This window comes from Pristiophorus japonicus, chromosome 2, assembly GCF_044704955.1.
Source record: "Pristiophorus japonicus isolate sPriJap1 chromosome 2, sPriJap1.hap1, whole genome shotgun sequence".
Lineage (NCBI taxonomy): Eukaryota > Metazoa > Chordata > Chondrichthyes > Pristiophoridae > Pristiophorus > Pristiophorus japonicus.
This window is the reverse complement of record NC_091978.1, coordinates 252,154,719-252,178,560: the sequence shown is the minus strand read 5'-3', so window position 1 is coordinate 252,178,560 and position 23,842 is coordinate 252,154,719. Positions and strand designations below refer to the sequence as shown.

Below are 23,842 nucleotides of genomic sequence, written 5' to 3'. Positions count from 1 at the left end.
CACTGTGGGGAAACCGATCAGAACAGTGTAGGTTTTGGTATATATGCAGTGAAGGGCAAGGCAGTACATTTCTTATGTCAGGATTTCAGAACGTTAGTACTGATTAATAGTCGATGAATTAAATGACAATACAGTGGCTGATTGCTCAATAATGAGTCAGGATGTGTATTACAAGAATTTCAGGGACATACCACTAAAAGCGAGCTCAGCAAAGCTGAAAATATATTCAGGGGAAAAACTGCAGACGCCTGGACCAGTGGAGTGTATAGTACAATACCAAGGGCAACAAGTCAGATTACCTATTATTATAGGGAAATACGTCAATCGGCCAACACTTATGGGAAAAGATTGGCTAAGAGTGCTTCGTTTGGATTGGTACAGCGTCTGTAGTGCAGAAATGGTTAAGTCTTGGCTAGATACTCTGCTGAAGAGATATGTTAACATGTTTGAGGACTCATATGAGGGCATCAATGAATACAATGCACATATTTGGATTAGGTCGGACATCAAACCTATTTTTTGTAGACCAAGGCCGGTGCCATATGCATTAAAATCGCAGGTTGAGCAAGACCTTGATAAGTATAGGAATCGGCGGAAACTTTGACAGACTTCAACACATTTTGGACTGCCATGGCCTGCCCGAAGAAATGGTGTCAGATAGTGGGCTGCAATTTTGGTCCATGCAATTTGCAAATTTTGCCAGACAGAATGGTATCAAACACACGTTGGTATCATCCTGCTTCAAATGGTGCTGCTGAAAGGTTGGTCAGCATTGTCAAGGAAGCTTTGTGGAGACAAATTCTACAGACTGGATCATCTGCGAGCATGAAGCACAGGTCAGCGAACGTTCTTTTCAAATAAAGGACTTCGTCTCATTCTACAACAGGGTACACACCTGTTGAATTATTGATGAAGCATAGGCTGAGGACCCATCTCAGTTTATTGCAGCCAAACTTGTCTGATCAGGTCGAGAAAGCACAATCGGTGCAGAAATGTCATTATCATTCCGGTACTAAAGAGCGGTGCTTTCAGGAGGCACCTTCTAATGTTGCTAGCGAGTGATGCACCATCGGTACCACGAGATGATTATGAGCCTGATTTGGACGATGATCAGAGTCAGTTGGCAAGTCTAAGTACTTCAACAGACACAACGGTCACAATGTCCATATCCCCACCAACTCGGATGCAGGCGACTGAAGGCGTTCTGCAGGTATGGGACAAACTCACAGAGACTCTGTATCTTCCGGGAGGGTGGGGGTGGCGGGGGTGGGGGGGGGAGAAGAGGTGGGGTTCAGTTGAGAAGATCAATGAAGAAACAGAAACCAACGAGACAGGATATTGATAACTGGGAATATCAAGATCTTAGGAAGAAAGCTAACACGAGGACGAATGTGAGGGTTCCAAGGAAACTCAAGAGGACACAGGTAGAGGTCAGGAATCCTTGGCTACGCACCCTGAAAACAGAAATTCCCCAAGACGATCTCCGGAGTCATATAAAAATATAGAAAATGGGCATAGCCAGCCAACTGCAAAGAAATGGAGGTCGGAGCAGGAGGAAGCTAAAAGCTTACAACAAGATAATCAGGCTCAGCAGTCGAATTTGTAAAATTGTAATCATGTCATTTTTTTGAAATATTGTATAAATACCTTGCTTCTAAAAAAAAAAGGAAGCAGTGTAATGTATGCAACTGTGAGTATGCTCACAGTTTTGTACAGCTGTTGAGTTGGGATTGGCTTAGCCAGACTCAATTAAACCCCAGCCAGTTAGGTTCGAGGAGTCCATGATAAGGCAGGTGGTTGGATGAATTGTAATGTGTATTGTGATTGTTAAACCTTTGCTAATAAACCAATTACAGGTGCAGCGCCTAAAATCCGGAACCCTCAGGACCGAGGCCATTCTGGATTCCGGGCTTTTCCTGACTTTCAATTTATTTTCTGACATCACGAATCCGGAAATATCCGAGCCCAGGTTCGGGTATTTTCAGGTTTCAGAATGTCGGGGGGGAGCCAAACAGCTGCTCGGACCATTTGGTCCCGCCAAGGAGGTTGTTGGGCTGTCCGCCCACGCCGAGGAGAATGTCGTCAGATGGGCCCTGCCGAGGAGGATGTCGTCAGGCCGGCCCCGCTGAGGAAGATGTTGTTGGGCAGGGCCCTCCCAAGGATGTCATCAGGCGGGCCGGCAAGAAGGCCCCGAGGTAAGGGCAGTGGCGGTGAAGTGAGCGGTGGCGAGGCGAGGTTAGGCAGTCGCAGGGCCCTGAGGACATCAAGGTCATCGGGTCCGGATTCAGGAACATTTTACAGATTCCGGATGATCCTGCCACCGATCTGGAACATTCTAGATTCCGGAACTCTGGATTCTCGATGCTGCACCTGTAGTTCTTAATAGCAATGTGTTGCTATGAATTCCTAAGCAAAGGACCCATGAAGCAAATACATTACAACCATGTGGCTGTATGAGATTTAATTCTGTCACCACGTTGCGGGGATGTATCCCTCTTTCTGTTTACCATCTCCAGCAGCTCTCCAGCTCCAGACATTTCAAGGGCGTGTTCCTCTGTTGGTGTCAGATTACTGAAGACTAAAGGGCCATATTTGGTTCTCTGCCTCTCGCTGTTCTGTGCTCTCTTTTCCTGCAAGGAGGGAAAGAAGAGAACTCTGAGTGAGGGGGATGGAATGAGTGTAAGGAATGGATGGGCTACATTTGTTAGCAATTTGCACTGTAAAAGGGTTGAACAAGTCACACTGTAAAGGGGATGAACAATTTGTACTGTAAAGGGGTTGAACAAGTCACACTGTAAAGGACTGAACAAGTCACACTGTAAAGGGGTTGGACAAGTCTCACTGTAAAGGAGTTGAATAAGTTGCACTGTAAAGGGGTTGAACAAGTAGCTCTACTTACTGACATGTAAAAACACAGCCAAACGGGTCCTAGTTGGACTTAGCTAACTATTTGCTGATTGATACTGTGCTAATTTGCTCAATAGATGACCAGAAAATTAAATTTTTTTAAATATGGCCCTCCAGTAGTATTTTCCCCACCACTCACGGCATCAGAGCCTCTGCTGTGCATCCCCATGGAGTCTGCCTTGGTTGGTACTGTTGTTTAGATTCATCTGAATTTTTTTCGAAAATAAAATTAACAATTTTTTAGTAGTTGTTGCCAAGTTTGAAGAAATTGCTAGGATAAAGATTTGGGTTTTCCTATCAAACAGTGTTTCTTCACCAAGTAAAAATGTTACAGATGTTCACTTTACTCTAACAAGAAATCTTTCACACGCATGAATTTCTGGGAGATATCACTTTGCAAAAAAAACTCTAAAAAGCGTGACGATGATGGACAGGCTATAACTATTCAATTATTCTTAATTAGGAAAAAAATGCAAATCAGAAATGTTTTATGTCGTCCTGAATGTAATGAAGGGAATAAATTGTTTTCCAGTTGACAGTTTGTTTCAATTGACTAGGTTAGGTAGGACCAGGGGTCACAAATGTAAGTTGTATAAGGCCAGATCGAGGATAGATGTCAGGAGGTGATTCTTTTCATAGAGAACAGTGGACCTCTGAAACCGCCGTCTCATGCGATGGATGTTGATTCGTTGAATTCCTTCAAGCGAGAGCTGCACCTCTTTCTGGCTGGGACGGAAATCACCTCTTACAGAAGGTAGGTACTGCAGGGAATTTAGGGCCAGTGTGATCTCCTGGACTAGTTTCGATCGCCTGGATAGGTTGGAGAGGAATTTCCCAGATTTTTTCCCCCGAATTGGCCTGGGTTTTTTAATCTGTTTTATTGCCTTTCCCAGGAGATCACATGGTTTCTGATGGGGTGGGGAGTATATATCGTATTGCAATTGTGTGGGGCAGGCTTGATGGATCAGAGGGTCTTGACCTCTCCGTCATTATTTGTATGTCTTGTATTAATCATATGCAGCACAATGATTTCATTCAGACACTCAGGAGATTAAGGGCTAGAATTTCCTAACAATCTGCCAGCGCCCAATTGCTGCCCAAAAGACCGCTAAGATTCCCAAGATTATCGCTGGTGAAAACTTACCCCCAAACAAGAAAAAAAACGGCCAGTGAAAAAAATGGGTGTTGCACCCCAATTCTCGTCGAAAGAGTGGAATTTAGGGCTGATCGGGCGGTTCCTAAAAAAAAATGGGCGATAATTAATAAATTTACCTCGAGGCTGCGTGTTGGGCCTCGGAGGAGAAAAACACTAAAAACGTAACATAAAAATTCATAAAAACATTCTCTGGACCCTTTTAACTTAAATCACTAAAACAGAATTTTAAAATAATTAGTAAAAAAACAATTAATTACCTTTTTCTTGCAGAGCTACTTACCTACCGCCCACCTCCGCTGATTCTCGAGGGCGTTTTTTATATACTTACCTGCGGGTCATCGCTGAGCCAAATATCACGCCATGGCAATCAGAGGACGGTGCACACCGATTGTACACTCTCCAGTGGTATCTCGAGACCGCCGGCGTAACTCAGCTGGGGAATTTTTCGCCAACCCGGTTATCGCCCAAAACGGCCAATACTGCCGAGAAACCGGGTGGTGAAACAGTGCAAATTCTAGCCCATAGATTCTTATTTTGCAATTACAATTGTACAGAATAATATTTGTTTGCATGTGTGATATCTGTATCTCTAAGGGGAAACAAAAAAGAATGAGGTGTTGTTGCGTGTGGACATGGAACCAAGATGGATTTTGAAAATCAATTCTATGATTTGAAATGCTGCTCCCAGGCAATATCAATATACGAGGCTTATTCCTTATTCTTTAAGTGTTTTTAAACACTGTACAGTCCTGCAGATTTAATGATTAAAAATTGATTGTCAATTCTAAAAGCACAGGCAGATTGATTTCAAACAAAGCAGGAAAGGGAATAATCTGAATGCTGATACTAAAAAAAAATGATTTTCAGACAGGACTTTTTCTCACACATGACCTTGCAGGGTCAAACATTCCTTTAATACAATGACATTTTGCAGCTTCCATTTCCATTGGTGAATAATGGGTATGAAGGAATTAGAGGGAAGATTTTAACTTTCCCTGATCGGCAGGAATGGAGGGTGGAGCAGCTAAAATGGAGTTGCTCCATTTCTGCCTCTGTTCACACTGATCTGTAATTTTAACTTCATGGGTTTTGGCAGCCATTGGCCTCTGGCGAAAGCAACATTAATAAATGCATACTGTGGTCCCATGAAGTACATGGTTCTCCGATGGAATATTAACTCGCTCCTGAATGGCGTGCCTACCACGGCCACCCCTCCAAGTGATCCTGTTGGGACATCAGCGAGGCCTACTGAGGAAAGTTTAAAAAAAAAAGCTTTCCTTAGTGAGGCCTAGAGGAGCAGGGCTGAAAGTCAGGGCTTCTGATGTCCTGGGCCCCTTCACTCCCTAGATCCTCTCAACACTTGCCACCTGGACATTAGATTGCTGCCGGCAACCTTCTGCCACTGGGCCACCTGATTTTTGTCCTTCCCCATTGGCCAGCTATTGCTTTCCACCAGAAACAGCCATGCAGTTAACCGACGGCTTTCAAATGAGGCCCGGCAGTTAAAATCCACTCCAGCCGGCTTTCTACCAGGAGTTAAAATTATCCCTCCTGGAAATATTCAGAACCAGAGGTAAGTAATTTGCTTTGTTTTATTTATCTACTGAACATACTAATATCTTTATTTGGAGTAGAAATGCTACTAAAAATCTTATATAAACATTATTATTAGGAATGTCTGTTCCTAAACTTGACCCAAATGCTAACAAAAATATATTTTAAGTACACCTGAGAAGAAAGGGACATCTTGAATTTCCATGGATATGAATCTATGTATTCTTTAAAAATAAACACATATTTGCAACTGCTGCTTTAATAAGGTTTTTCACCCTGTATCTCGCTATATTTGGTGCGCTAAGTGCAGAGAGAAGCCCTGCTCTTCTCCTGAGCAGCCTTCACTAATCTTTTATTGTTGGTCCTGTGAGGGGTACGGAAAAGCAAAAGTACCCTCTCAGATTGTACATTAATTTGTTGTTTATACATCACAAATTACTAACATTAGCACCATTTTAAAGTGTAATGTGCCATCATAGCACTTGCTAAATGTTGTCCTTTTTTATAACTTAAATTTCTAAAGTGAATACTAACCCCAAACAGGTTTTTTGAAACGCAATTTTGTGTTACAGATGTTACACGATCTTTCTCCTGCATTGCTATTAATTAGGTTATTTTCTTCTTCATTGCCATTATCCCATGGTACCCAAGCACCGCCATTGAGGTTAGGGTTGCTCCGAGGGTCTTTAGGGGGGTACTTGACAGGAACTGCAGTTTTATTATACTGAGCAAGTCTCAAGAGTAATTTCTTGACAACTTCAGGATACTGTTGAGAAAGATCAACTCTTTCATACGGATCAGCTGTTATATTAAACAACCATACTGATTTTCCTTTAGCCCATAATATTCTTTCAAGGTTCCACCACTTCCCGCCAAAATTTGGGAATGTTTGAGGTGGGATCCAGTCACTGAAACCTGGATTCCCTGTCAGTAATTTCCAATCTCTAACTCGGATTGCTGCTTGGATTGCTGTGTCCCAAATTCCAAATCCATCCTGAGGTGATCTGCTTTTAACACGCGTGTAAAGGGGATCAATGTTATGCAGTATATCAGTCCGTGGAGAAGGTTTACCTTCACTGATTGTCTCCCATATATCATATCCATCAAGATCCAAATTCTCCTCAAGTTCTCCCTCTGCCAGTGTCACTAGAGTAGGGTACCAGTCTGTGATGTGCATCAATCCCCGACTCACACTCCCTTTGTTTTTTATCAGAGGACTGTGCACAAAACCAATACCACGAATTCCTCCTTCCCAATAAGTTCCTTTCCGTCCACGAAGCGGCCAGTTGCTCCCACCAGCCAATGGTTGCCCTCCATTATCTGAGGAATAGATTATTATGCTGTTGTTATAGTAGCCATATTTTTTTAATGCCTTTGTAATGTTATTTACTGCTTCATCCAAACACGTTACCATAGCAGCATATCTCCGCCGGCCTATATTGTCAATTGACATGTACCGGCCCAGGTACTTTTGGGGTACCTGCAGAGGTGTGTGAACAGCTTGGAAAGCAATGTACAGAAAGACTGGCTCCTTAGGATTGTGAGATGCTAACATTTCCACTGCTTTTTGAGTATACAGGTAAGTGGAATAAGAGTGTGCCCTGTACTCCCAAGCCACATTTTCATCCTTATGTAAGTCATAGCCACAAGTCTTAGGCCCATCGCAGATTTCATGGGTGTAATAATCACCACTGCCTGTAAGTGACCCAAAAAATGTATCAAATCCTTTTCGTGTAGGTAGACACTCCTTTTTATAAAATCCTAGATGCCATTTTCCAATCATGTGCGTTGAATAGCCAGCTTCTTGAAGTTTTTGAGGTAGTGTTACATTAGCAAGGGGTATACAGTTAGGCTGCCCAGCCCTTATAATAGAGTGCTGAAGTCCTGTGTGTATCTGGTATCTACAAAACAAACCAAAAATAATCAATATCAGTTTCATTGTGTAATACAATATCTTCAATTTATTTACACTAAGGGCCAGATTTGCTGTGAGCGTTGAATGATCGGCGCTATGGGGTTTTGCATGGTAGGTTCCTGTCAGCCAAATATCCAAACAGCACACGCCTTCTGGGACCTGTGTGAACAGGACAAGCAACTATGTATCTCCTTAACCAATCAGAGTGAAGAATCGTTAATGAGCAGTGCAGAGTCTGAACCAGGAATTGTAAGTTTCAATAGTTAATTTAATGTCAAAACAGGCACAGAAAGCAAAATAAAGAGAGGATTAAGAGAGAAAGATAAAAAAGAAAGAAAAAGTTAAAATAAATGTATTTAATTGTTTTTACAATTTCCACCAAGAATTAAAAGCTGAAGGAATGAGACTCCACATTTGTAAAAGTTAATTTTCAGTGCCAGAGAGGTTGTTTGGCACTGAAAATTAAGACTTACCATAATAAATTACTTAGACTGGGATGGACAAGCCCTAACTTTCTGTGGTGAGTTTAGTCCATATCTATGACATCAGTACAGGAATTTCACGGCATTCAATACATTTGAATGCGGAGCCAGACGGCGATATGCTGTTTTCGCACAGCTTATGGAGAAGTAGTGCATCTCGGACAACAACTTCTGGATTTTTGCATTTAACTGCTGTATGAGCATGGTTCAAGAAGCATGTAGTCAAGTATCCAATCAGGCACTGCGCCGTCTGTGCTTGCGTAAGAATGAAAACTAAGCTAAGTTCAGGAGAACAATAACTGTCAGATGAGCTAAGATAAGGATGGGGTTGCCATAATCATGTTGACTAAACACATCCACTCCTTACTGCCAATAAACAGAACAGTTGTATACAATGACAGGATTAGAACATATTGGAAGAAGACGTTGCCAAATTAGGATGACTAAGTCAGCTTGTTGAAATGTGTGGAATGAGACAGCCAAAGGGAGGACTCAAGACACTTAGAGTTTTTGGGTTCTGTCGGATGTCTACAGTCTAGGGTAAGCCTGATCACCTTGGACCTGCGGGGAAACCAGGTTGTATATGTTCTTACTATATAACTGTAATAGTTGTTATGCTGTTGGTGTTTGTGTCATAAACCAATGTTCAACAACACACTCGAGGAATCTTTTGTCTAACGTCATATGGGCTAGAAATTACCCCTCACCCCGATTGAGGGCAGTAACCTACTGGGGCTGGGACATCCTGCGCCCAGTCCAGAAGTCCCGCCGGTGCACTGCAACGCTCCTCCACTTCCATTAAAGGGGAGAGCCACTGCTCACTGTGCATGGTCCTTTGGTTGCCACCACTGGACCACCAGGGACGCGATCGACCAGATCAGCAGCCCGGCATCCAAAACGGAGTGCTGGACTGCCCGATGGCGGCCTGGTCAACGTGAGGGCCACTATTGTCAGGCCGACCCAAGAGTCAGCCAACAAATAAAGATGGTGGCCCGGGGCGCTGAAGGCCTCCCCTTCAAGGGGTGCCCTTACAGCAGATGTCTACCAGCCTCATGGCCTGTGGGGCAATTTCCCCCGCGGGACATTAAGGGGTCGGCACGGGGCAGTGAGGGGTTGACAAGTACGGCGATGACAGCATTGCCAGTTGCATGCCAGCCTAGGGCACTAACTGCGGGGCGCGGCGCTGCCAGGTCAGCGACCCCAAACCTCCGGGGCAATTTCCCGGGAGACGGTGGCGCCCCTATCCCCCAGGCGAAAACGCCATTGCGCCAGAGGCACTAACGGAGCTATATAAAGAGTAAATTTCACCCCCATAGAATCCTTACAACTGCACATGTGTGCTCGCCGGAAGTGGTTCTCTGATTTGCGCATAAATAACAGTGAGCACTGTAGCCTCACCATTATTTGCACAGTAAAATCCAGACCATTGTGAGCTGTGATGCTTAATCGAGTAAGAAACCTCCACTTGAATTGAATATGAGGGATTCAATTCTTCTTTCCTGTTTCTTAGGATAGATATTTATAAACCATTTCAGACCAGTTAGGAGTAATACAATTTTACAATTTCAGAAAATACTCTCAAAGGACTGAGGGAAGCCAGAAATTCATATTCTCAAGCAGGTGGTGTTCTGTTGCTGCAGCAACTCAGACCTAAATTCTCCACGTTAATAACTTGCAAGTCTAAAGCCCAAGTGGATGCCTTAAGAAAGCATTCTCAGCATGGAGGTATGCACTTCTGTTCACAGTTATAAAATCATATTACATTTCTGTACTTGATCTGCACAAAATTGAAAGGAGCAAGATCAGGTAAACAGGAAACTCATAAAGACTGCAATTTGGACTTTCATTAACTTCATATAGTTATTTTCAAAAATAAATCTGTGGTGTCATACAGTCTTTCAAATTTTGATACTGAGAACATTGCATGCTTTTCTAACCTTAATCTCCTGTATTCTCTAAACTCAGGCAGAACCCAACAGATTTCTTGGAACAGTAAAAGTCTTTTCCAACGGTTGATATGAAGGATTTTCTTCATTTTGCTGGCAATATTTCCTGTCTTTTCACCTTTGGGATTGCATGTATGCACTCAAAAATAATAATGGAATATAACAAAATCTGACCGGATTAAGGCAGATGAGTGAAGGAATGGTGGATGGTGTTTATCCAGTCGGTGTGTCATTTCAGAAGGCATCAAATAGAGTTGAAGTCCACCCCCAGATTGAAGCAAAGTGGGAGGGTGAATCCAGCCCACATTGCTTTCAAGTGGCCTCCATGAACCAGTTATAGTGGAACACGGGCTAGTTTTCCATCCATCCTCTTTCTCCAGAAATTCTAATCTTGAAATTGTGCTGTGTGAATATTAGCTTTTGAACATTTAATGCTTATATACAAAATTCTTTGGTAAATAAGCAAGTTAATGCTTCCATTAAAATTGCAGCCAAAACAATTTGTTAGCAGCATACTTAAGAGTTTATATGCTAATATTTACATAACATTATTTTAATGACTATAGCCACGATTTTGACCCCCTTTGCCTTACAGGAACAGGGCCAGTGGGGAGTTAAATTCGGGGCAGATTACTCCCCATTTGAATCAGGCTCCCGCTGGCTGATATTTTTACTCCCAGGTTTCGGGAGGTGCTTGAGAATCTCTCCATACACAGATGAGGGCCTCGTAAATATTCAAAAGTCAGGATCCAATGATGTAATTCAAAACCTGACACAAATTTAACTCCAGACCTTGAAACTCTCGATGAGTGCTGAACCTGCCCAGGAAAACTGCTGGTGGAGGGACCCAGGTCAGAAGAGGCCAATCAAGGTAGGTTTTTAATTTTTTTTATTGATTTCTTTACGGGTCAGGAGGAGCAAGAGTGCTTCCCTGGGCTTCAAAAATAAGCTTTAGACCTCCCCTTCTCTCCTGACTGTGATTACCTCCCGACCTTGCCATCCCCATGACTTACCATAGTGCCTGCAACCATTCCCTTCGTCCTCGGTGGCAGCCCAAATTCCCACTCCTGCCTGTCGACTGCTACATTATTACTTCAAGATTCGGACAGCAGTCAGTTTTCCAAAATTTAAACGAGGCCCAAGAATAAAATGGCCTGTGCTTCACGTTGGCACAGCTATGCGAGCCTATCGCTCACTTCGGCCCCTGCAGGATGCACTTACATCCCCAATTAAAATTAGGACTTATATTTGTTGCTTAAGAATGTAGATGAATAAAACCTGAATGAAATCTAATTGGAAAGATCATAACGGACTTATACATCTGGATTAATAGTTTTAAAACATATGTTGTACTACAGAACTTCTGGCTTCCGATTGGAGTCTGGTGTTATTGTAATTAACCAAACTAATTTTTTGACATTCAAGATGGTGGCAGCCTGAGGTTATCATGCTCTTCTGAAATAGTGCTGTCATTGAAGAATTTCAGATGTACTATCGTCATGTAAACTCTTCAGAAGCAGCATTGCTGATAACACGGCACAGGGTGGTTAGTTATGTTTCCACTAGAAGCAGAGATAAGACAACTACAAGCTGTTACCATAATTATTCTCCTCCTTCATGTCTCTAATGGGATAACAATGCCCCTTTAAAGTATCCAGTTACTAGCCGTATTTATTACGTGTACAATCAGAACGCAAACTATTTGGAATTGTTCCCATTCTAAACTGGAACATTTAGTAGATTGAAAAGAATGTAGTTAAATACAAACTGTACGAAAAGAATCAGCTTAACTTTGTTCAGTGCATTTGATTCTTTCTGACATTTCTGCACATTTGAAAGCTAAAACCCATTCTACACTTTGTGGTCTAACTAATGGTGCTGTAATACATGTGGAATTTTACTGGCAGAGCTTCACAATGTGTTCCCTATTATGGGCCTCAAACAGGGCAGGCAGCAAAAACTTATTAAAAAATCACCTAAATAATGATAGCCTGCAACATATTAAGATCTGATAAGGAAATTAATGTTCCAGAGGAAACATCTAAATTATTACTTCTTAAAATTTTATTTGGTAATGTCTGTATGCGAGATAATAGCCAGATATAATCAGGCATCCGTAATTATATCTAACCCTGGTAATTGCTTCTCACGAATGTGTAAATGATTGTATAAAAAATGAGTATTTTGTATTTGAAACAACTAGAACTTATCTTATTTTAAACAGAAGCTATGTTATAAGCTATGTTATTTGGCAGGCTTTTTCAAAACATGTTTCCTATGTTCGCAGCTAGAATCCAGCTTCTAGAATCTAGAATCCGTTTGGGGGCGGTAACAGCCGTGAGGTAGGAGTTCCTGTGCTAGGCGCGGAAGTCCCGCCCCGCAACTTATATTCAGGTTATTGCCCTCCACTTGCTCTGTGGGGCGCGAGCGGGGCGCGAGTGGGGCAGAAGGGCTCCGTGAGGGGCGCAGTGCTACATGGTGGTAGACAGGGCCCTCCCCTTCATTAAAGGAGAGGGCCAAGCTGCTGACTCAGTGTGTGGGAAACAGGGCCATCCCTGGAGCACTAGAGAGTGGGGTGCCGAGGCAGCAGCCCGGCACACAAGCGGAGTGGACCCCACGATTCAACAGGAAAAAAGCCGCGACTTGTAAGTCGGCTATTTTTTCAATTTTGAAATCGCCACCTCCCCTTTAAATTTTGCCTTGCGAGCGGCCTACGTTCCTGAAGCCGTCACTGCATCGCTCAGCGCAGCTTCAGGGGCCGCTACTGAATTTTAGCTACGGGGTGAAAACGGGTCGCTGCTCATGGTGATGTTGCCGCACAGCAGAATGGAGCACTGCCAGTTTTACATTATTGCACAAAGTCAAAATTAGTTTCCTTTTTTTGGAACTGCCTCCACAGGACCCTTTAAGGACCGCTCGTTAGGCTGCTCTACTTTCAGTTCCATTGCGTGGAGCAGGCATGAGTGTGGTCATTTATTTCAATGCCCCCTCCAAAATTGTATAGGGTGCTAAGACATTTTTTGAAATGTTCACCTCACTGCCAAAAAACAGTTTGGTAGTAAGATGAAAATTCAGCCACATTGTTTCATTTAGATTTACATGGGAACAGGTGCAGGGTAAATGGAGCTTGTCCAAGGCGGAGGAGATGCTGAAATCCAGAGTCTGCATGACCCCAGTGTGACCATCCCTGACAGATCCTTTTATTGGTACCATAGCCTCCTGCAGGGAAGGCACAGCCGCAGCAGCCATTGAGGTGACGGTACGCAGCCTGTTGATGCCATGCGCTGAAACCCACACAAGCTGCTAGTGCACTCCACATCATATGTCGATGTGCAACTAAATGTCCCTGGTCCAATGCATTAATTCTTAGTGTATATCTCCATCCGCTTCAGCAGGGCTAGGACACAAGATTACCCTCCAATAAATTGTTTCCTGAACTGCCTTTTTCACCAGCACCTACTCACGTGCTTGGTGAACCACCCTGTTCAGATGCCTCTGATTATCAATGCCACCCAGGATGCCAATTTTTGTGCTGGTGCTTGGAAGGGCCAGAAAGAGTAATGGCACATCATTGGGAGGATTCTGCCCTTCAGTCTGTGTGACTCCATGACCCGACTTATCTGATTGGCAGAGAAAAAGAGAGGGACAAGGGTTAGCACGTTGTTGCAAGGGCAAGCAGCAGCAGATGAGCAGATAGAGAATGACTTCAGAGAGGTCAAGAAGGATGAGGATAGTGAGTGCACCAAAGTCACAGTCACAGAGGATGTAATTTGTGACTTTGATTAGAGCTGTTTCAGTTAGGGTTAGGGGCAGAAACCAGATTGGAGAGATTTAAACAAGGAGTTGCAAGAAAATTGGCACGTATTTGGGAGGCAACAACACATTCAAGAACATTGGAGAAGAAAGGGATGTTGGAGATGAGGTAGTTTGAAAGGACAGAAGAGTGAACCAGGATGTTGTCCATCCGCTTCTTTAATTTTTCTTTTGAAGTTTCTGAGTAACGTATTTCATAAAGCAGATATGATCCACACTAGTAAATAGTTTTCATTGCTTCAAGATCTGAGACTAGATCACTGAATGACTACTGTTATGGTTCAGGCTTTCTTTCAAAACTTTGCCCTCTATTCATGGCAGAAATGCAGTTTCTATAAGCTGGTTGAGTTTCTTATGAATAAAAATCTGTACTCTTATGTGTGCTGTGAATGGCATACACAGACTAACAATTCCTCCTTAGCTACAGCATATTCCACAAGAGATCACATGGGGTGCCCTCCAAGATCTCCTCTCTGCTCCATGAAGTGGTAAATGCCACACTGTCAGCGTACACGGAGGCTAAGCCTAATAGTCAGATCTATTTACAAGTGAGAGAATTACATAGAAGCAGAAAGATACAAGATAGTGATGGTACAAACACTAAGATAACAATAAAGAGAATAATTTCACTAGAGGTTAACACATTTCTTTTGGCACATATTTGGTCTGATAATTTGCAAGGCTTTGGGATGAAACAAGCTCTTGCCGATTTCCTGATACAGTGGTTGTATTTGGATGGTGCAAAATTCCTGTCTACTGCATGGAGCTCAGCTGTAAATTAAACAGAACTAAAATTGAGAAGCTTCATGCAAAAACAAGCCTTTCCTTTCACAGGTGTTATTAATATTGAAACATTTCTCTTTCAAGCATGTTCCTAGTCTGTAGACTGACTGATATACATTAGCATTTTCAAGAAAAATTGCCTAACTACCAGATTTTGATCTATTCAGTTTCTGAGCACAGGAAAGGGCACTAACAACAACGGATATCATGATAGCTGCCTGTTGTGGAAATTTTGAACATATATGCACCATTTTCTACATTTACAATTTTCCAGACACAGAGACTGTGGAATTAATTTTTCAGTACAGGTAGCTGCAGTCAATTTTTAAAATACATTTGTCCTGACTTTCTGATATATATATACACATTTTGCTAAAGGTAAAAAAACACAGTTTTTATCACAACTATGTCTCTCGTATTCAGTGGACAAGTGAATGACCGCTGATAATTCCATAGTTTCTACGACCATTCCCTGTGCCCTGCCAACATCCGGAACTGGATATAAAGTACAGCTTTAAGATAAACATCTCAGTTTAACTTACTGTTGCACCTAACGCCTCAATCAATCTAAACCACCTGATGGGAGCCGAAATGTCAATGTCAGCCAAGACTGGGAATCAGATCCAAGTTTCCTAGTCCAATTACTCACTATTTTTTTCCACTTTTTAAATCTTATGCAACACATACAATTCTCAGGGTGAGAAATTCTACTTCCAATCCTCTGCTGAAACTGTTCCATAATCAGCTCCTGACTTGGTCAGCTATTTTTCTTGTGTCCCTGTGTGAAAACACTGTGCGACTGCTTGGCAGCCTGTGTCATATCATGGACAAGAAATCAGGAACTTGCTGTCTGAGAGGCATGTAAGTGTGATCCTACATCCTACCAATCCAAGCAAGCTTGCAAGCAGCATCTTGCTGCATCACTGCAATGCCATGAGAGATTTTTAAACAATCTTAAATTACTGGGAGGTAATATGAATGTGTATAGTTGAAGTCATTCTGTTGCACTATAAATTCAGGTTAAAAGGGCTATATCGTCTTGGAACAATAATTTACAGCATAAGTCAGAGTGTATAGATTTTGCATGAATGAACAGGCAAAATTTAGAAGTGGGCAAAATACAGATTATTCAAAACTAGACATGAATTTAAAAATATCCTTGCTTGGTCTATTAGAATTTTCTCTTGCAGTACTAATTGCACAGGTACAATATTGGTACTTTATAATCTCAAATCTGATGACAGAATTAACTCAGTCAGTAGATACCAATTAGAACAGCAGCCAAAAGTCTCTATGCTGCAGTATAAAGAACACTAGTCCCCCAAAACTAAAACCATACCTGGCACAGATAGGTGTTTGTTGAGGTTGTTTGCAAAAGGGCGTCTTGTGTGTGAGGGATCATAGTTTAACGAGTATGTATTATCAGTGGGATGGATTAATTATTCCATCAAACCCGATACGCTTCTCCTAGTTCCTAAATGTATTGCTTTCTGTTTAGTGATCCCAGTGATATCAGTCGTAAGATGTTGTACTATTTTTCCCTGTGATTTCCAATTGCACAGGAACTTCTTTATCTACCATAAAATGTTATCAGGATATTACCCATTTACTGGAGGCTGGTAAAATTTTGCCACGTGTTGCATTCTACCATGATCAGGAGGGAAAAATCTCAGCAAGCCCCCAACTCCCCTCTTCCTCATATATACTGCAAGAATACATCTTCCTGATTGTGTGTTTTGAATGGATGCATCGATAAGTGCTCAGGATTTAGCATGTTTTAGGGAATGAAGCTGGGCAGGTGGAAGGGGTACCAGTGGGAGAGCATTTTGATGGTAGTGATCATAATTCAGTCAGATTTAGTGTAGTTATGGAAAAGGACAAAAAGGAGTAAAAATTCTCAATTGGGGAAAGAACAATTTTACTAAGCTGAGATGTGATTTAGCAAAAGTGGACAGGAAACAGCTACTTGAAGGTAAATCAGTGACAGAGCAGTGGGAGGCATTCGAGCAGATAGTGAGGGTTCAGAGCAAATATGTACCCACATAGAAAAAGGGTGGGGCTCTCAAATCTAGGGCCCCCTGGGTGCCAAGAGGTATACTGGGTATGATAAGGCAAAAAATGGATGCTTATGTCAGATAGTGAGAGCTAAGTAGAGCCCAGAGGAGTATAGAAAGTGCAAGGATGAAATTAAAAGGAAATTAGGAAAGCAAAGAGAGGGCATGAAAAAATATTGGCAGGTAAAATCAAGGAAAAACCCTTGACTTATAAATGTATTTATAAATACATAAAGAGGAAGAGGATAACTAAAGAAAGAGTAGGGCTATTAGAGACCAAAAAGTTAACGTGTGTGGAGATGGAAGACGTGGGTATGGTTCTTAATGAATACTTTGCATCTGTCTTCACAAAAGAGAGGGCGATGTAGATATTGTAGTTAAGGAGGAGGAATGTGAAATACTAGATAAGATAAACATAGTGAGGGGGGAAATATTAAGGGATTTAGCATCCCTGAAAGTATATATATCACCAGGTTCAGATGGAATGTATCCCAGGCTGTTAAGAGAAGCAAGGGAGGAAATAGCAGAGGCTTTGACTTTTATTTTTTAATCCACTCTGGTTACAGATGTGGTGCCGGAAGACTGCTAACTTTGTACCGTTGTTTAAAAAGGGAGAAAGGAATAGACCGAGTAATCACAGGTCAGTCAGCCTAACATCGGCGGTGGGAAAATTATTGGAAAAAATTCTGAGGGACAGTATTAATCGTCAGTTAGAAAGACCAGAGTGACTATTTGACCGAACTCTCGATTTTGCACATGCATCTCCCGACACATGCGGAGAATCGAGAGTTAGGAGAAATAGTCACCGACTCCACCCCCGGCCCCCGCCCAGCGCAATTTACATTAACCCTTTTCTGCGCATGCGTCCTCCTCTCCCCCACCCACACTGATGCCCGATCCGAAGCCAGAACCGGCCCCGAACACCACGTTGCCTGCTGAGTCACCGGCCACAGAGCCCCGAGCTCCCTGCTGTGCCCCCGAGCGCCGAGCTCCCACTGGGCCCCCGAGCTCCCCGCTAGGTCCCAGAGCTCCCTGCTGGGCCCTCGAGCCCCAAGCTCCCCACTGGGCCCCCGAGCTCCCTGCTGGGCCACTGAGCCCCGAGCTCCCCACTGGGCCCCCGAGCCCCGAGCTCCCCGCTGGGTCCCAAAGCTCCCTGCTGGGCCCTCGAGCCCCAAGCTCCCCAATGGCCCCCGAGCTCCCTGCTGGGCCACCGAGCCCCGAGCTCCCCACTGGGCCCCCGAGCCCCGAGCTCCCCGCTGCGTCCCAGAGCTCCCTGCTGGGCCCTCGAGCCCCAAGCTCCCCAATGGGCCCCCGAGCTCCCTGCTGGGCCCACGAGCTCCCCGCTGTGCCCCTGAGCGCCGAGCTCCCCGCTGGGCCCCGAGCGCCCCGCTGTGCCCCTAAGCTCCCCGCTGGGCTCCCGAGCCCTGAGCAGGGTGGAGAGCAGGGGGCAGAGAGAGCCGGCAGGCGACCAGGGTCGACCAGAGAGAGAGAAAGAGAAAGAGAGCACCTAGTTTGTGGGCAGGGGGGGGGGGAGGGGGGAGGAGGGGGAGAGAGCGAGCCTGATTTTGAGGGAGTGTGGCAGAGAGAGCCTGGTTGTTGGGGGGGGGGGCGGGGTGGAGGGAAGAGAGAGAGAGAGAGAGAGAGAGAGAGAGAGAAAGATGGGGTGGGGGGGGAGGAACTCAGGGAAGACAAATCACGTTCTTCCAACCCCCTTTACACCCACACCTGACATCATTGGAGTGGATAAAATCCAGAAGTCACGACTGTCACTATTCACTTCATACCCAATAAAACTGTTAACAATCTGCACACAATGCCCTATATATGGCGGGGGGGAGGGGGAGTGGTGGGGGGAGGGGGGCGGATGGTGGTGTGGTAAGGTCATGCACTTGCGTTGGAGTAAGGAGGGGCTTTGGCTAGGGGAGGGATACACTTGGAGAGGCAGCACTTGTGCTGGCGTAAGGGACTTTGGCTAGGGGAGGGATACACTTGCGCTGGGGCAAGGAGGGACTTCGGCTGGGGGAGGGATGTCTCCATTCTGACTTCTGAAGTCCAAATGAATCATGTTACAATGTGCAGATAGGCTGGGCGGTTCCATTTACACATTCCTGAGAAACTCCAGGGTGTGGCTTATCCTCCAAGGGGACCAATCAGCAACAGGTCATGTGATAATGGAGAGCCAATCAGAGAAACAGCTGCAATTCAGTTAGTACAAATAAACGCATCCTAGAAAGACATGGATTAATCAAGGACAGTCAGCATGAATTTGGTAAGGAAAGGTTGTGTCTGACAAACTTGATCGACTTTTTTGAGGAGGTAACAAGGAAGTTTGATGAGGTTAGTGCATTTGATGTAGTCTACACGGATTTTAACAAGGTCCCACATGGCAAACTAGTCAGAAAAGTAAAAGCCAAAGGGATCCAAAGGAAAGTGGCAAGTTGGGTCCAAAATTGGCTTAGCAGCAGGAAGCAAGGGTAATGGTTGACTGGTATTTTTGTGACTAAAAGACTCTTTCCAGTGGTGTTCCGCAGAGTTCAGTATTGGGTCCCTTGATTTTTTGTAGTATATATCAATGATTTAGACTTCAATGTAGGTGCCATGATGAAGAAGTTTGCAGATGATACAAAAATTGGCTGTGTGATTGATAGTGAGGAAAGTAGCTTTATATTCCACAGAGAATGGACTGGTCTGGTGGGCAGAAAAGTGGCAAATTGAATTCAATCCAGAGAAGTGAGAGGTAATGCAGTTGGGGAGGCCTAACAAGGCAAGGGAATAGACATTAAATGGTAGGATATTGAGAAGTAGAGAGGATCAGAGGGATTTTGGATTGCATGTCCACAAATCCCTGAAGGTAGCAGGATAGGTAGATAGTTAAGAAGGCATATGGATACTTTCCTTTATTAGCTGAGGCATAGAATATAAGAGCAAGGAGGTTATGCTTGAACTGTATAAAACACTAGTTAGGCCACAGCTAGAGTATTGCATATAGTTCTGGTCACCACATTACAGGAAAGATGTGATTGTACCAGAGTGTGTACATAGGAGATTTAAAAGGATATTGTCAGGACTGGAGAAAGACTGGATCGTCTGGGATTGTTCTAGGCTGAGAGAAGACTTAATTGAAGTGTATAATATTATGAGTAGCCTAGCTAGAGTGGATAGGAAGGATTATTTCCCTTAGCAGAGAGGTCAATAACCAGGGGGCAAAGAAACATAGAAAATAGATGCAGGAGTAGGCCATTCGGCCCTTCGAGCCTGCACCACCATTCAATATGATCATGGCTGATCATTCACCTCAGTACCCCTTTCCCGCTTTCTCTCCATACCCCTTGATCCCTTTAGCCGTAAGGGCCACATCTAACTCCCTCTTGAATATATCCAATGAACTGGCATCAACAACTCTCTGCGGCAGGGAATTCCACAGGTTAACAACTCTCTGAGTGAAGAAGTTTCTCGTCATCTCAGTCCTAAATGGCTTACCCCTTATCCTTCGATTATGTCCCCTGGTTCTGGACTTCCCCAACATCGGGAACCTTCTTCCCGCATCTAACATGTCCCGTCAAGTCAGAATATTATACGTTTCTGAGATCCCCTCTCATCCTTCTAAACTCCAGTGTATAAAGGCCCAGTTGATCCAATCTCTCCTCATATATCAGTCCAGCCATCCCTGGAATCAGTCTGGTGAACCTTCGCTGCACTCCCTCAATAGCAAGAACGTCCTTCCTCAGACTAGGAGACCAAAACTGAACACAATATTCCAGTTGAGGCCTCATCAAGGCCCTGTATAATTGCAGTAATACCTCCCTTCTCCTATACTCAAATCCCATAGCTATGAAGGCCAACATGCCATTTGCCTTCTTCACCACCTGCTGTACCTGCATGCCAACTTTCAATGACTGATGACATGACACCCAGGTCTCGTTGCACCTCCCCTTTTCCTAATCTGCCGCCATTCAGATGATATTCTGCCTTCGTGTTTTTGCCACCAAAGTAGATAACCTCACATTTATCCACATTATACTGCATCTGCTATGCATTTGTCCACTCTCCTAACCTGTCCAAATCATCCTGCAGCCTCTTAGCATCCTCCTCACAGCTCACACCGCCACCCAGTTTAGTGTCATCTGCAAACTTGGAGCTATTACCCTCAATTCCTTCATCCAAATCATTAATGTATATTGTGAAGAGCTGGGGTCCCAGCACTGAACCCTGCAGTATTCCACTAGTTACTGCCACCCATTCTGAAAAGGACCCGTTTATCCCGACTCTCTGCTTCCTGCCTGCCAACCAATTCTCTATCCACTCCAGTACATTACCCCCAATACCATGTGCCTTGATCTTGTACACCAATTTCTTATGTGGTACCTTGTCAAAGGCCTTTTGAAAGTCCAAATACACCACATCCACTGGTTCTCCCTTGTCCACTCTACTAGTTACATCCTCAAAAAATTCCAGAAGATTGGTCAAGCATGATTTCCCTTTCATAAATCCATGCTGATTTGGTCCAATCCTGTCACCTCTTTCCAAATGCGCTGATAACCAATAAGGGAATTAAGGGTTACGGGGAGCGGGCGGGTAAGTGGAGCTGAGTCCATGGCCAGATCAGCCATGATCTTGTTGAATGGCGGAGCAGGCTCGAGGGGCTAGATGGCCTACTCCTGTTCCTAATTCTAATGTTCTTATGTTCTTAATAATAGATTCAAACATTTTGCCCACTACTGATGTAATTACCCATTTTCTCTCTCCCTCCTTTTTAAAAAAGTGGTGTTACATTAGCTACCCACCAGTCCATAGGAACTGATCCAGCGTCGATAGACTGTTGGAAAATGATTACCAATGCATCGACTATTTTTAGGGCCACTTCCTTAAGTACTCTGGGATGCAGACAAGCAGGCCCTGGGGATTTATCGGCCTTCAATCCCATCAATTTTCCCAACACAATTTCCTGCCTAATAAGGATATCCTTCAGATCCTCCTTCTCACTAGACCCTCGATCCCCTAGTACATCCGGAAGGTCATTTGTGTCTTCCTTCGTGAAGACAGAACCAAAGTATTTGTTCAATTGGTCTGCCATTTCTTTGTTCCCCATTATTAATTCACCTGAGTCTGACTGCAAGGGACCTATGTTTGTTTTCACCAATCTTTTTCTCTTCACATATCTATAGAAGCTTTTGCAGTCAGTTCCTGGCAAGCTTCCTCTCATACTCTATTTTCCCCCTCCTAATTAAACCCTTTGTCCTCCTCTGCTGAATTTTAAATTTCTCCCAGTCCTCAGGTTTGCTACTTTTTCTGGCCAATTTATATGCCTCTTCCTTGAATCTAACACTATCCTTAATTTCTCTTGTTAGCCACAGTTGAGCCACCTTCCCTGTTTTATTTTTATTCCAGACAGGGATGTACAACTGTTGAAGTTCATCCATGTGATCTATAAATGTTTGCCATTGCCTATCCACCATCAAGCCTTTAAGTATCATTTGCCAGTCTATTCTAGCCAATCCACGCCTCATGCCATCGAAGTTAGCTTTCCTTACGTTTAGGACACTAGTTTCTGAATTAACTGTGTTACTCTAAATCTTAATAAGAATTCTACCATATTATGGTCACTCTTCCCCAAGGGGCCTCGCACAACAAGATTGCTAATTAGTCTCTTCTCATTACACATCACCCAGTCTAGGATGGCCAGCTCTCTAGTCGGTTCTTCCACATATTGGTCAAGAAAACCATCCCTAATACACTCCAGGAAATCCTCCTCTACCGCATTGTCACCAGTTTGGTTGACCCAATCTATATGTAAATTAAAGTTGCCCATGATAACTGCTGTACCTTTATTGCACACATCCCTTATTTCTTGTTTTATGCTTTCCCCCACCTCACTACTACTGTTTGGTGGCCTGTACACAACTCCCACCAGTGTTTTCTGCCCTTTGGTACTCCGCAGCTCCACCCATACCGATTCCATATCATCCAAGCCAATGTCCTTCCTTACTATTGCATTAATTTCTTCTTTGACCAGCAATGCCAACCCGCCTCCTTTTCTACTCTGTCTATCCTTCCTAAATGCTGACTACCCCTGGATGTTGCGTTCCCAGCCTTGGTCACCTTGGAGCCATGTCTCTGTGATGCCAATTACATCGTATCCATTAACTGCTATCTGCGCAGTTAATTCGTCCACCTTATTCTGAATACTCCTTACATTGAGGCACAGAGCCTTCAGGCTTGTCCCTTTAACACACCTTGCCCCTTTCGAATTTTGCTGTAATGTGGCCCTTTTTGTTTTTTGCCTTGGGATTCTCTGCCCTCCACTTTTACTATTCTCCTGTCTATCTTTTGCCTCTGTCTCCCTTTTATTTCCCTCTGCCTCCCTGCATAGATTCCCACAGATTTAAAGTAATTGGTAGAAGGATTAGATAGGAGTTGAGGAGAAACATTTTTACCCAGAGGGTGGTGGCAGCCTGGACCACACTGCTGAAAGGATGGTACGGTTTAGAAACCCTCATCACAATCCCTGACATTCCGGTCAGAAGTTTCTTTTGGATGAACGCCTCCGACTGGAGAATTTTTACAAAATTACCTGGTGGTCCCGGAGGAGTGTGCGATTTCGGTGGGGAGGCCTTCTCTTCCCGCGCAGCGAAGCGAGCTCCGGTCCTCGAGGTGCCCACGCAGAAGGTGCAGTCATGTGTGACTGCACAACCAATCAGGTACAGTATTCCACAGCTTTCTCATTAATAGCAATGAGAACTCCGTATCTACAAGTTCTTATTGCTATTAATGAGGAAGAAAAAAAACTCTAAACACCATAGTAAAAAATAAAAAACACACCTCACATAGTTAAAATTAATTGAAATTAAACTTAATAAATGTCTCAGAAAAAAAAAATCCGATTTAAAAAAAAATTTTTTTTATTATAGTTTAAAATAAATCTTATCATAGTGGGCCGGGTTTTTAATAATAAAATGTGTTTTTAAAATTTTATTTTAATGGCCCTGAAATTCCGGCCTCGCTGGGTCCGTACGGAATACCTACTGACCCCGGCGAGGCCTTGCAACAGCCGTTTTTTGGCATGCAATGCGCATGCGCCGAAAACTGTTTTTTCTGATCAGTCCTCCGCATCCCCAGGAGAAGGACATCTGCGCGGGCGAGATTGGGCTATTTGCCCATCTCTTGCCCAGCGAATGTCCTTCAAACTTTTATGCCTGGTAAAAGCAGATGCATAGCCTATTTTTACCAGCCTA

At 43.8% G+C, this 23,842-nt stretch overlaps 1 protein-coding gene across 2 annotated transcripts in view; it reads right to left on the bottom strand.

Annotated features, from left to right (window-relative positions):
- Positions 1 to 2,486: 2,486 nt before the first annotated feature.
- Positions 2,487 to 23,842, bottom strand: part of arsj (arylsulfatase family, member J) — a 28,918-nt gene continuing 7,562 nt past the window's right edge. Inside the window, exons 2-3 of one of the 2 annotated variants that reach the window (XM_070864107.1) lie at positions 6,689 to 7,518; positions 2,487 to 2,630 (exon numbers count right to left, since the gene is read on the bottom strand). In XM_070864107.1, coding sequence (XP_070720208.1) covers positions 2,569 to 2,630; positions 6,689 to 7,518 — 892 coding nt within the window. In that variant the 3' untranslated portion in view covers positions 2,487 to 2,568. Of the gene's footprint in view, positions 2,631 to 5,796; positions 7,519 to 23,842 lie in introns of those variants that run through there. The other variant, XM_070864100.1, reaches the window with a different exon arrangement.